Source organism: Macrosteles quadrilineatus, unplaced genomic scaffold, assembly GCF_028750875.1.
Source record: "Macrosteles quadrilineatus isolate MER2022 unplaced genomic scaffold, UCM_ALF_1.0 Scaffold_4__1_contigs__length_99947679, whole genome shotgun sequence".
Lineage (NCBI taxonomy): Eukaryota > Metazoa > Arthropoda > Insecta > Hemiptera > Cicadellidae > Macrosteles > Macrosteles quadrilineatus.
This window is the reverse complement of record NW_026542597.1, coordinates 84,684,300-84,697,881: the sequence shown is the minus strand read 5'-3', so window position 1 is coordinate 84,697,881 and position 13,582 is coordinate 84,684,300. Positions and strand designations below refer to the sequence as shown.

The 13,582-nt window shown below is 38.0% G+C and overlaps 1 protein-coding gene across 1 annotated transcript in view; it reads left to right on the top strand.

Moving 5' to 3' along the window:
- LOC128992186 (dual specificity protein phosphatase 10-like) overlaps positions 1 to 13,582 on the top strand; it is a 100,802-nt gene that overhangs the window by 42,296 nt on the left and 44,924 nt on the right. Inside the window, exon 3 of the mRNA XM_054415647.1 lies at positions 2,364 to 2,888. Within this exon, the coding sequence (XP_054271622.1) occupies positions 2,364 to 2,888 (525 nt within the window). The remainder of the gene's footprint in view (positions 1 to 2,363; positions 2,889 to 13,582) is intronic.

Here is a 13,582-nt window from a genome sequence, read left to right as displayed (position 1 = left end):
TTCCGTCTCAATATTGGACAAAAATTTATTTACCCACGTAGTCTTTGCCATTTTTAAACAACACGCCAAACAGGATAAACAACTATTCAAGTAACACGTTGAAAAATATCTGATGTCTCAAAAATTTCTTACGTTTAGTTAAACATGTTCTAGATTCTAGACCAAGAGGCAGTCTACGGAGAGGAAGTTTTTGAGTGTTGTCGAGTAAACAAGATGTATTCCTTATCTCTATCACCTGGGATTGAGATTGGGGAATCTACTCGGCCTTTGTCGTATCAGGCTATACTGAAGTTAACGTTACTTGGAGGTTACTTGCAGCTGCTGCAGTATTACCTGGGATTTTTTGAGATTGGGGAATCTTTTGTCGTCTCAGACTATACTGCAGTTCAGCATAGTTGGGGGTTACTTGTAGTAGCTTTCGCCTGAGATTGGTTGAGATTAGGGATTTTCTCAGCTTTTGTCGTCTCAGGCTATACTGCAGTTCAGATTACTTGGAGGTTACTTGGAGCTGCTATTACCGGGGATTGCTTGAGATTGGGGAATATTCTCAGCTTTTGTCCTATCAGGCTAAACTGGGGATCAGCTTACTTGGAGCTGTGATGACCTAGGATCAACGCTTGAGATTGGGGAATTTGTTCACCCTATGTCGTCTCAGGCTATACTGGAGTCCAGCTTACTTGGAGGTTACTTGTAGCTTCTATCACCTAGGATTGCTTCTTGAGATTGGTATATTTTATCAGCCTTTGTGGTCTCAGGCTATACTGGAGCTCAGCTTAATAGTGCTGTTATCACCTAGGATTGCTTCTTGATATTCTTATACCAACTAAACATAAAAACAGGCAATCCGCAAAGACTTTACGTAAAAGAAACGTCTATAGGATGTGAGAGAATATGCGAACTGCAATTTGTAACATCGCCTTCCCAATGCAAAGCTCGGTACCTAAACGGTTATACGTGATCTAGCTAGAATTTGTATACAATCCGCTATCACTTCACGTAGAAACGTCTTTAGGGTATGATTGAAGTTCTTTCCCAATGCAAAGCTCGGTCCCCAAACCGTTATACGCGATCTAGCTAGAATTTGTATGCAATCCGCTAAGACCTCACGTCTATAGGATATGAGGGAAGTTCTTAACACACTAAATCTCGTCTTCCCTTCCCAATGCAAAGCTCGGTCCACACACCGTTATCCGCGATCTAAAATTTGTATGCAAACCGTAAAGACTTCACGTAGAAGATACGTCTCTACGATTTGAGGTATAAACACACTTAAGGAGGCCTTCCCTTCCCAATGCAAAGCTCGGTCCCCACACCGTTATCCGCGGTCACGCGCCATCGCTCGCCTCTCTCTTGGCCAATCCCGCGGTCACGCTTTCCGCAGACAACGCACAGCGTAGCAAAGCTTGTGGAGTTGCGAGACTTCATTCTTCCCCAACTCCTTGACACAGTGAGGAGTTCACTTTCAAACATTAGCTATAGTTATTGAACACGCTTGTGTAAGGTTGTGTTGTGATTCACTCATACAAGGTTGCGCTCAAGGCGGATTAACACATAGGAAGTACTCATTAATAGTTTGTTCAAATAATGAAGTCGTTTCGGGTGGGGAGGTTTGTGTTCATTGGCCACAGATAGGTCCTCCGACCATCTTCTTTATTTGAACAGACTACAGAGGTTTACTTGGGTATTTTACAATTAAGATTTATGGGAAAAAGGTTAGGAAACTTTTTTTGTGTCACAAATTACAATGTTATAGACAGAATTTGCGTTCTGATAGCCATACTCCGTTTCCAACCATCAATATAACGATTTAGATTAGAAGTCAGTTTTAATAATTTTGTGAAGTTCTGAATAGCCCTGTCCTTTAAACCATAATCCAGAAGGTGTAAGAGGGATGTGTTGTTGGGGGTAGTAAGTAGATCAGTTGTTGCATTGTTAACAAACACGTACCAAAATCCAACTCCAACAAAACTAAAGGTACTACCAGTATTATATTGTCTGTGGTACTACTCTCCAATGTGACGCTTAAATTCTGTTTAAAGAGGACCTGGTTCTAGAACAGCCAAGTCCGATGGGGTTTCGGCCCCCTGGACTGAAACGTCACGAAACTCTAAACCAGACAGTCCTGAAAAAAAAATCTTACTTAGTAGACCCATGCAAATTGATATCAAGTCTCTCTTGGAGATCAAATAAGATTTGGTATTAAGATTGACTTCTTATCGAGGTTTGAACTAACATGTAATTAAGGGTAATATTGAAGCGCTACTTGTTACATGCGAGGCCACTTGTTATTGAGGAACTGTGTTACGTAGTAACTAATTAACCCGTAAGTGTGAGTATTGTTGTGACGCTCAGTGTATTTATAGGTGGCGAGGGGAGGGGAGCAATGCTTTGCTGTCGAGAAGGTCTGCGACTCGCGCTGAACCGCTCGCTGAGCGAGCCAGGCCCGACGACCAAGCGTTGCAAGCTGGAGGTGGCCAGTCTTCCGGCAAGTCCGTGCGGAGAATCCTCCACCCTCCAGCGGGCCCTGGTGGAACAACACGTGTCCACCCTGGACCCGGACACTCTGGCGCAACAACTCGAGCAACACCGGAGCCTGTTGTTGGTCGACTGCAGACCGTTCCTGGCGTACAACGTGAACCACATCCGCGGCAGCATCAACGTCAACTGCTCCGACAGGTTCAACCGCAGGCGGCTGCAGCAGGGGAAGGCCACTCTGGCGGACCTGGCCACCACGCGGGAGGGCAAGGAGATGCTGAAGAGGAGGTTCAAGGAGGTGGTGGTGTACGATGATGTGGCGGAGGAGGTGGAGACGCTGCCGACGTCACACCCGCTGTATCTCGTGTTGTCGTCGCTTGTGGAGGATAATAGACGGCCGGCGCTGCTTAGGGGTGAGTAAGCTTGTGTTATAGTGTGTATGGTGGAACCTGTCTTCTGACTCAGTCTACTTGGGAACTGGCTAATGGTTTAAGCTTAAGGTTTGGGACAGTCCCAGATAGACTAGTCAGGAGACAGGTTCCATCATACAGACTATACTTAAATTATATGTGTATTGTTTTAACATTTATTTACATTGTTTCATCAAATTACTCCTGCCAGTACCTTCAATTCTTTATCTTCTTTTAGTATCCACGTATTTTCCATAAAGGAATCGCAAACGTTAATGGCAAAGTGTGTAATTCCAACAAAATATTTAGAACTTCGTTGGGGAACGAACCCGTTTCAGACTGATTACTTATATCATTTCAGGGGTGGTTAAACCCTCGAATCACTACTTAGTAACGTATCTGAGATCATTACTAATATAAACAAGCACATAATCGTTTAAAGAACTTTTATGAACGAAGTAAATAAAGAGACTAGTTTGCAAAAACATGGCTTGTGCTTAAAACATTTTCGTTAACAATATCGAGTATATTGTTATAAACGCGGAGAAGGAAGAGGATAGTTTGTAAAGACATTCTAACGAAGAATTCGTAACGTGGTTTAAAACAAACATCAAGTTCGTCTATAAAAACGCGGACTAGGAAGAGAGTCGTTTGCAAAATAATACAAAAAATCGCGAGAAGGATAAATCGAGTTTAGAATGTTGAATTCGTCCTGTTATAAACCATCATAAGACGATCAACTATAATATTATGTATTACATTTCATTATAGTTTATCAATTATATTATTGTTTGGTATCACAACGTGAAAGTATTTTATTTTACAAACGATGCACGTGTGTATGAGCCTCGCGGACATTGGCAATCTATCAGCTGATGATTCATCAGAGATACAATTAGCTCTTGTATCTCAGTAATTAGCCAAAGTGTATCTCTGATCTCTGATGACGTCAATCTTATCTCTGTGTTTATGAACCCTTGAAAACACTCTTTTGGCTTTTGAGGTCGGCAAGTTTGTTTTCCTCATAGTTTTTAGAATTTTGTGTTTTATGACTCTTTAACAAAGATTTTCTCGTATTGTAACAAGTCTAAACCTTGCTTCCTTGGAACACTATTTAAATAAAAACTAAAATAAAAAGTTGTATTATTAATAAACTAAGTAGGCATAGTTTAAAACATGAATTTAAAGGATTTTGTTGAGAGATCTTCAAGAACGTGAGTAGTTTAAATGGAGAACTATCTTTTCAAGCAATACGAATTCCGCGTTATTTAGTACCGTATTATCATTGCATTTTTGATTAATTCAGGTCCGTTAATTGCACCAACTGATCAGAGACAGGATGTCGGGTATTCCTGAATTGCGCCAACTACTTCAGGGAGCCACTCGATACACTCCTTAACTGCACCAACTTGCGGAGACTGTATGGTTGAATAGATTAGGTTGGGATAGGTTAAGTTAGGATAGGTTAGGTTAGGATGACACTTATACAAGGACATTTATTCTACCTGTAACTTACCCCTACCTTGGCTTGGTGCAATTAAGAATCTCTTTGGCGCAATCAATGCACGACCCAATAAACGAACCTTCATAATTTAAACTGCGATTTAAAAATGCACCATTTTTTTCATAAACATGTAAAAAAACGAATTGATGCACCTTAGCAGCTGTTACCTTTTAAGTCAAAAGGAAAACTCGAATCATGTCACAGGTGATTGAACAATGTATGACTCACAGCTGGATTGTATGTAAGTGTGTGCGTGTGTGTATGTGTGTGAGTGAGAGTAGATAACGAAGGCCACACAATCAACAGACAATAGACAAAGTGAGTTGACAATATCACCTATCACTCACCGTGGAGATGTTCGGACTATTCTGAAGTATGTTTCGAGTGCAGGTGTTAAACAATACCACAATAACAACACAATATTGATGTAAAGTTAAAGTTGACTAATTTGCATAGCGTTAAAATTCGGATAATTCGCTTAAAATGTTATTAAAAAATAATAAAAAAATTTTGGCGAATGGGAAACAGCCCAAAAAGAGAAAAAGTTAAAGTAAAATTTATACCTTTTGCGAGATTAAATTCCTTACTAAATGTACTGAAGTGGGGTTCTCTATGTGTCTTCATCAGTGGCGGACTCGAGACTGACCTGATAGGGTCATGGTTTGACCTTTGTTACTAAAAACTGTTTACAGGTTGCGTGGATTTTAAGGGAAATGATTACAGCTAAATTGTATACATATTTTGAATATCCTTTAAAATAAACATCTACCTATCTTTCATTTTAGTTTGCTGGCCTCAATTACATTTTGAGTTTGTTACGTATTGTAATAAATGCATAATAGGTCAGGTTAGATTATCAGCTTACGATGAAACATTTACTCAAACCCCTCCAGTCCTTATGCAACAGTAGTAAACAAACTACGGTACTTGCCCTTCCTTGCCTTGGTACTTTTCCTTCTCAAAATCATTGTAATTTATTAAATGTTACAGTCATCAATAGCACTGCATCAACAAATCGTGATTTATTCAACGGAGCGTTTTTAACACTTTTTACTCGTATTATTATAAACCACTTTGATTGAAATTTTGATATTGTAAGTGCTATGCAAATCTCAGTATTTCATGGTTTATGATATAAAACATCAGGTATACTCTTGAAGTAATGATAAAAAACAAAGATTCAATTTAATGTTAACGACTTTGCAAAACAGAAGGCATTCACCTGCGCTATCCTCACCGTGAGTCATTTGTCATGTTTCACCATAGAAAACGACTTCCTTCAACTTTCCTTTGTGAAAACCGCCATTGAACCGTGATTCACAGCTGTTTCTAGTGTAGCAGACGACACAATAGTGTTTATATCTGGCCTGAGTCACTATAACAGGTTAATGACCGTGTTCCATTTGTTGATTTGCGAATTACGTCACAATCAGCTGGTCGTTAGTAGTATTCGTGTAAATACAATATTGTCGCCTTGAAGATAGGGACATTCTTGCCAACTTATACATTTATTATTAAATATTAATCTTGTTTTCTGTTATCAGTTGTACCACTGTAATGTAATTAAAATATGACTTTTCTAACAGAGCGAAGTTATCAGCTGTGCTTCTTTATCTAACATCTGATTGTAGGATAATGATGAAACTAACCAAATTTTGAAGGTTTTCAACATTTATAGTTTCCAAATTTTGATAATTGAATGATAATTATCTTCTTTTGACGAATTAAAGTGGAAACCCCGTGATTTATTCATCAGCTCGTCTTCTAAAAACAATTTTAGCTTTTACTACAACAATATCGTCAAAACTGTCGTTTAGAAAAATGTAAGGTTATGGATCCTGTTTTCATCAATCAATGGAAAATTCCTATTCACATCATCTTATTTGTTTACTTAATTTTTACGGGTCATTTAAATGTTTTGGAACTTTTCCGATGATTCACTGTAATGATTTTATATTTAAATGTCATTATCTACAAATCCTGTTCAAGTTTTTGTTATTTTAGGTTGGGTTAGGCTAGGCATCTCTAAACATCAATCTAAATATCAATTGTATATTACCTTACAAAAAAAGGGGAACGAGCTAGAGCGCGGAACTTCGGTCCATGAGGTCCCGGGTTCAAATCCCGTCTAATCACCAATGGATTTTAAGTGATAATGTCGTAACCCCTAGTTTTAGCCTGAAGTAATTTGAAAAACTATTCCGGTGCCTAGAGTTATAACATAAAAAAATGAAATGGAAACTAAATGAAAAATGAATTCATTTGGAAATTATTGAAAATTATCACACCAACTACTCCCATCAACGATTTTAATTTTGGAAATCTAATTAATTTTAAGAAAACGTTTCTTTTATCCGTTTAAACTCTCTGCAGGCAGATAGTTTACCTGAGATCTAGTCCACAGTTCTATCCCGGCCACAGCCAGGCTATATCCGCAAGGGTCTATGACCTGGTGACTCATCAGTGATATCTTGATGCTGACTCTATCGCTGACTGTCTGCTCTATCACATCAGCATCTCTAGATACCTTGTGTAGCCTAGTATTGTTGATAAAACATCAAATAACTCTAGTAATCTTGGAATGTTAAACTTGATGCTGACACAAAAGGGTTGCAGCAATTTATTTTGACACCAGTTTTTTCCAAGAGTGTCAAATGCTAGAGCTCGAAATCTCGGGTTAAAATCCCGCCAATCACCAATGGATTTTATTCATGTGATAATGCAGCAACTCTATAGGTTTAGCCTTAAGTAATATTTAAAACTATTCCGGACTAAACCCTAGTGTCCCAGGGAGGTGGGACATAAAAAAATTGTTCCAAAAGTCGGAAGAAGTGGTAATACAAACAGTTTCACTGTAAAACGTTATTGAAAGTAAATAAAATACGTCTAATAACACATTAAACATAAAAGCTTTATACTGTTGTCTCACAAGACGGTAAATGCTTACAAATGGTAAGTGGGGATCGATTTTGAATGCACACTCCATCGTCAAACGAAATAGGGGAATGGCGTAAAAATAACACGTACAATGCTGACCAAGAAGTTATCTTGTAAAACTTTTTAAAACATTTTTTTGGGTTTAAATGTTCTGTCAATAATATTCACCTCATATTTAATTTACTCTTCATGATGATTTTGAACTAATCAAAACAACGTACTCAATTAATATCAGGGTAAACATGAATAGTAACACAATTCTAAAATTAAAAATTGAAAAAAGTATCTATTTCCCATCGAAAAAATTAAAAACAAACTGTTCTAGTTATTAATTTGAAAGATAAATCATGTTTGTTCAACAGGTATTTCGTTTTCTTGTTTGATCAAAATCATGAAAATAACTAAAATAAAAATAAAGGGAACAAATTTCTTAAGTTTGTGGTTTTATGTATACAAACGACAAAAGCCACTTTAGACTTTCTTCGACACATAACAACTTATTTATTCAAGTTTTTGTACAATTATTTTTACTTTTGTTTACTTCATACTTCAAATTCTCTCGTCAAAACAGTCATAAAAACTCCAGTACTCGACTGAAGTAGATCTCAGTAATCCCGTCATATCTCGTAACTTATCATGTTTGCCACTGCACGTGGAACTCATGTAAACATAAACAAGGATTACCTCATGGTACAGTCAAGACATACACAAGCGCGGGAATCGGATAACATCACATAAACTTATTAAATTAAGCTTAACTTGACTACTCGCAATTAAAAACATCAGGTATAAATCCGCATTTTGTTCACTATTAAAAATGTAATACGATTTGCAGACACATTGGTGAATTACTTTTAGCGAATTTCCCTATAGGGAACTAATTATTATAATAAGTAGCACGGTAAGACCTAGTCCCGGGATTGATTTACTATTTCATTTTGATGTATCCAAAACGGAAACAGGGTATTGATGGGTTTAGAAATTTTCCGAAAATGGGCGGTTTCAACTGATTAGGGCCTACGCTTAAATATGAAAATGTCAATTTTTTAGAGCCACCGTGGAGGGCTAAAAAAACTAATAAATTTGTATATTGAAGATTCCTAAGAATATCCTCAAGAAGAAGACCCCCCCCAAAGAATATCCCCCTCTATGAAGACACCCCCCCCCCCAAGAATATCCCCCCCAAGAAGATCCCCCCCACAAAAAGACCCCCCCAATAAGATCCCCCAAAGAAGACCCCCCTACTATATTCACCTGTACTAAATTCTAGAATCCAGCTTTTTCAGGTACGAATTTCTTCTGTACGTAAATTAATTGTTTACACCCCTTCATATTAAGTAGTATACTTCCTCGTCCTATGTATGTGCCTACATGAGCTAATCGCCCCGACCTTTCGGAGGATGACTCGCGCAGAGCTCAGAATAACCGCGGACGTTGCCAGCTTCGACCTCAGGCTGACGTGGCTTTATTTCTGTTCTTGGGCAGAGTGTGGACGTTTCTAGGGCGAAAGGTGATTAACAGAGGATAAATTGTTAATGTGACTTGAAAGATATGGATACACTTGAAAGGAAATGTACCAGATGAATAGATTACAATCTTGCAATCTTGTGCTAATCATCTTCAAAATATTTTTTGAATTTTATATAATGTGTTTCACAGATTCCGGTTGGTAATAAATTTCAACCTAGACAAAAGAATTATACAGTGGAACCTAGTAAAAAATCACCCTTGATAACATGGTTAATTTTTAAATTCCCTTGAATTCATTTCCCTTCTAAACACAGTGTTATCTTGATAAGAAGACGGCCTTGATATCAAGTCGTATTTCATAAATCCACGTGACAGTCTTGTTATCGAGGTAACAAGTTAACTACGTTAACTACGAAGTTTGATTTTTAATCAAAGGTGTACATAGCTATAATTACAACTGTAGGCCTATAATATTTATGTTTGTAAAACGGAATGAATCCAAAGCCTTTTTGGTCCCACTTCGCCACTTCGGAAACTACTAACTAAATTTAATAACTAACCATTAAGTATGTATTATACTGACCACACCAATAAATTGATGTTCAAATAAGATTTTAATTAGTTTCAAACAAAATCTTCCTAACCTAACCTAATTTAAAAACCCTAGGTTAGGTTAGGTTATAATTAATAGGTGTGGTCTGTATACCCCATTAAGTAATCTTTTAAAACAAAATGTCTCTGTCTGGAGTTGTTTGCATTTGTGTTCTCGGTGAACTAGATTTGATTTCTTTTTGCGGACTTTCTGACTTCCCCGTTCGATCGACCTGGTTTACAAATTTGAAACGTTCAGGATCGCAGACAACAGGAACTCCGCTCACCGCTGCGGTCCGAGTCACAAGTGGTGAAGTAGGACGGGAATTATGACAAGTGTTTCTTCTCCATCTAACATCACTACAATCCCACACCATCCCTTAACCTTGACGTACTCGGCTTATTATACACAATCCGTATGAACTGCATGAAGTGGAAACGTTTGTGTAAAGCAATAATTAATGGATAACCAGTATTCTTTCGAAAAAGAATAGAAATTCTTTGAATGTACGACAGCAACACAAAAAATTCGTGATGGTAATTGGAAATTAGCTTACTTTTTCAGTTAATCGTTAATGACCAATGACCGATTTGATTGTGTAGCTTGAATAGTTCGGTGAGGGAGGGACGGGTTCGATTCCTGACACATCTAAAACTCATGGGTTTGGACTCTCTCTCTAAAAGCGTCTGAAGACTACCTAAGGAAGTAATTCAAAGGAGGTATCCTTTGAATTATCCTGTAAAATTTTACCGTCGTAGACAAAACAAGAATACCTGCACCTGCTTGTGTATTCCTCAAATTAAATTCTTTTTTTGTGCTGTGAGACGATTGAGCGCAATTGAGACGTTTCAGAGGGTGGCAAGTCTACTCAGGCTGTTCTATAGTCTGTATGATGGAACCTGTTCCTCCGTATACCAAGGGCCAATGCTTTAAGGTCCGGCTAGTCACAGATAGACGTAAGGCCAGGAGACAGGTTCCATCACACAGACTATAACACTTAGCTGCTGTTATACCCTGAGGGTTCACCTCCCAAGAGTTTCTCTAGAGCTTGGGAGGAAGAGCTTATCATACTTTGGACCCTCACTCAATGGTCTACCCGATGGCCTGAAGTTGTTGCATCTATTAAAACATTTAAAGAAAAACTTAAAGTTAGTTTTAAAAATGTTAAGTGTATAAAGGTCAAGTGGTAGAATAGTATTATCTAGAGACGAAAGTTGTTCTGAAAAGCTGGTGTACCAGAAAAACGCTTGATAAAGAAATTAATTTATTTACCTCTTTGTGTATGTGGTTTAACTATAAGAAAACATATTTTAAGAGATACATTAAGCTTCTTGATTTGACTTTCGTTAACCGTGAACCGCTGGTATACATAATACGTTACAACCAGATTTATCAGATCCCTTTCAATCCCATAGGTGGACAAAATATCCCATTTCCGGGATTAAATCCCACTCTGGTGCCGCTCCGTCTGCCGCGTCCCGGAAGTAGTCATTACAAACCGGAAGTGCCGCCCTTGCGTGGTCACGCTGCTTATCTTATCACTACGCCCCTGTGTTGTCATTGATGATTACGCCACAATAGTACACCGTACTTCGTCGTTTCATTCATCCTTTTGGAACTCATTCAATAGTAAACATTATGGATGCATTGCACGACGTCCAAGTGCCATGACGTGCAAACGTAACGTACAGTAACTTAAAAAATATAGTCTTTCTACTAGCACAACACACTTTATATTCTTTGAAAAAAGTAGCAGTTGCACGACGTCCAAAGCGCATGCACACTGTTGGTACGTTGGTACTGTTTTACCGTCTTTATTGGATACTAACCTAACCTAACCTAACTTATCCTAATCTAACTATGCTCCGTATGCAGGAGCTTTGGACGTCATGCAACAGCACTGAGTGTTTGGACGTCGTGCAAATGGCTGAACAGAGCTTTGGATGTTGTGCTAATGCTAAGTTTTTCAAAAGTATAAAGTGCGCTGTTGCACGACGTCCATTCTCATGACGTCCAAAGCTTGTAGAAAGACTTCATTTTTTAAGTTACTGTACTTTTGGACGTCGTGGCACTTGGACATCGTGCAACAGTCAAATATTTTGAATTGGATGTCGTGTAACAACTCAAAAACATGTTTTGGACGTCGTGGCACTTGGACGTCATGCAACACTCCCAACAAATCACTTGAAAACAAGGCGATTATGCTGTTAAGTTTGTAACAAATGTTTAAACAATTTAAAAAAGATTTTTCGAGTGGTTGAAGTAATACTATCAAAGTTGAGCATCGGATCGAAGTTCCTAAATTAAGAACTGCCTTGAAGAGCAACAGTTGAGTATGGTAACACAACAGTTAAAAGTGATGACTGGAAACCATCCCAACGAAAACACACTTTGGCTTTGTTCAGTTCAGTCGCCAAGTATTGATAGAGAACAAAATAAACTCCGACCAATTACAAAAACGTTATTTCTGGTTCAACATTTGATTTAATTCATATTTTCTTGCCGTATAATTAATACTCCCTCTTCTGGTTATTTAGTAAATGACTAGAGGAACAGCTCTACATAGCTCATTTTCCTATGGCATGGCCATAACAACTTATCTTACCTCATGGTTTAAATGTAATGTATTCACAATTTACATAATTCAATCAAAAACGTTTTGATGGTTTGTAGGACGACACCAGCTCTTTAGTAATGTCTGAACCACAACGGAAATCTAATTTCACGTTGGGTTCCTTCGTACAAGTCATAAAAAATTTACTAGCTAACTCGATCTTACCTCCCCCAAAGGTAATTTCAATCCAATCCAAGCTTCAGAAAGATCCTTTTCAAGCTCGCTACAAATTGTTCTCCAGCGCTTACTGCTTGGCTAGGAGCCCAAGGCCGTCCTTAGTCCTTGGATATCCTTCACCTTATACTGCTGAGTAACGCACTCGCTTCCTGGTATCTTGGGATCTTAGATTATCTTCCTTATAAATGACGCTGGACCATTTTTTACCCCGTGGAAGTTCCCTGTGACGCATCTCGCCTTGTTGAGCGTCGACGTTTGAGGATGGAGAGATTGAAATTGTTTTCTATTCCTTGTGAAAAGGTCTTATTATCTTTTTTTATTTGTTTATCTACTAATGTCACCGAAATAATCACTTATTTAATTGTTGTTGGTGAAATAGTTTAGTGTACTCGATCCATATAAAAAAGGTAGAAAAGTAGTGTTGATTACGTTCAAGAACAGGAGTGCCACTAAAATTTGGTCCTTTGCAAATCGCAATTGGACGGGATTTCAATGAGGTTAGGTTGGTCATGGTAGATCTGGAAGTGGTGAAATTTGTGCGTGATAAAAAGAAACAAGAAACACAAGATAGGTTATAGGTCTGTTTCCTTAAGAAATACATGTTTATTAATTTCCAGATAGATCACTGACAACTGACTATTTCTCATTTAGGTTAGGTTATGTTAGGTTACTCTTTAACTTGCATAGGAAAAGTTTTAATAGTGGTAGCAATCCTTATTTCACTTCGGGAAATCTTGGTTACTTAAGTAGGGTTTAGTTGGTTTAGATTAGGTTAGATTAGGGTTAGGTTATCTTTCGATTTGCGTAGAGACAATTTTTATAGTGGTATCCCTCTTAAGGCTGTGGTTTCCTAGACGCGTAATAGATGCGCAGCGGTTTAGATGCGCTGCGGCTTTTGTCCAGGTCCCAAAACGCAGCTGCCGTGAGTGGTTTCCTAGACTGCATACAATACACACGGTTGGTGCGTAACTTAAGTTTCACGGGAGAGGTAAGTAGTGGCTACTATGATGTTATACGATGATTTAGATAATGAAATGGCTATTTTGGTATTAAAAGCTTTGAAGAAGCGTAAGCAGTAAAAACTACATGATTAGGAACTGTACGTGGCCCTCGTGGATCTTTTAACTGTACTGTTAAAAAAGCAAACATGTCAATTTAAAATGTAAACAATAAATATTAATTTACCCTGTCCAACTTTGCTGTTACTGTTATTATATTTACCTATTCGGGATTTACCGAATCGATGAAAATACATTTTACAAGTATAACTGCAATAAACATTTTATACTTATACGCCAAACCCGTAAGAAGTTTGGGTACAATGTTAGTTATTAATACAGTATAGGCTTATTACTAAGATGTTCAGGAGTTCCTAAAATAATTATGGGGGCTCTTATATTTGG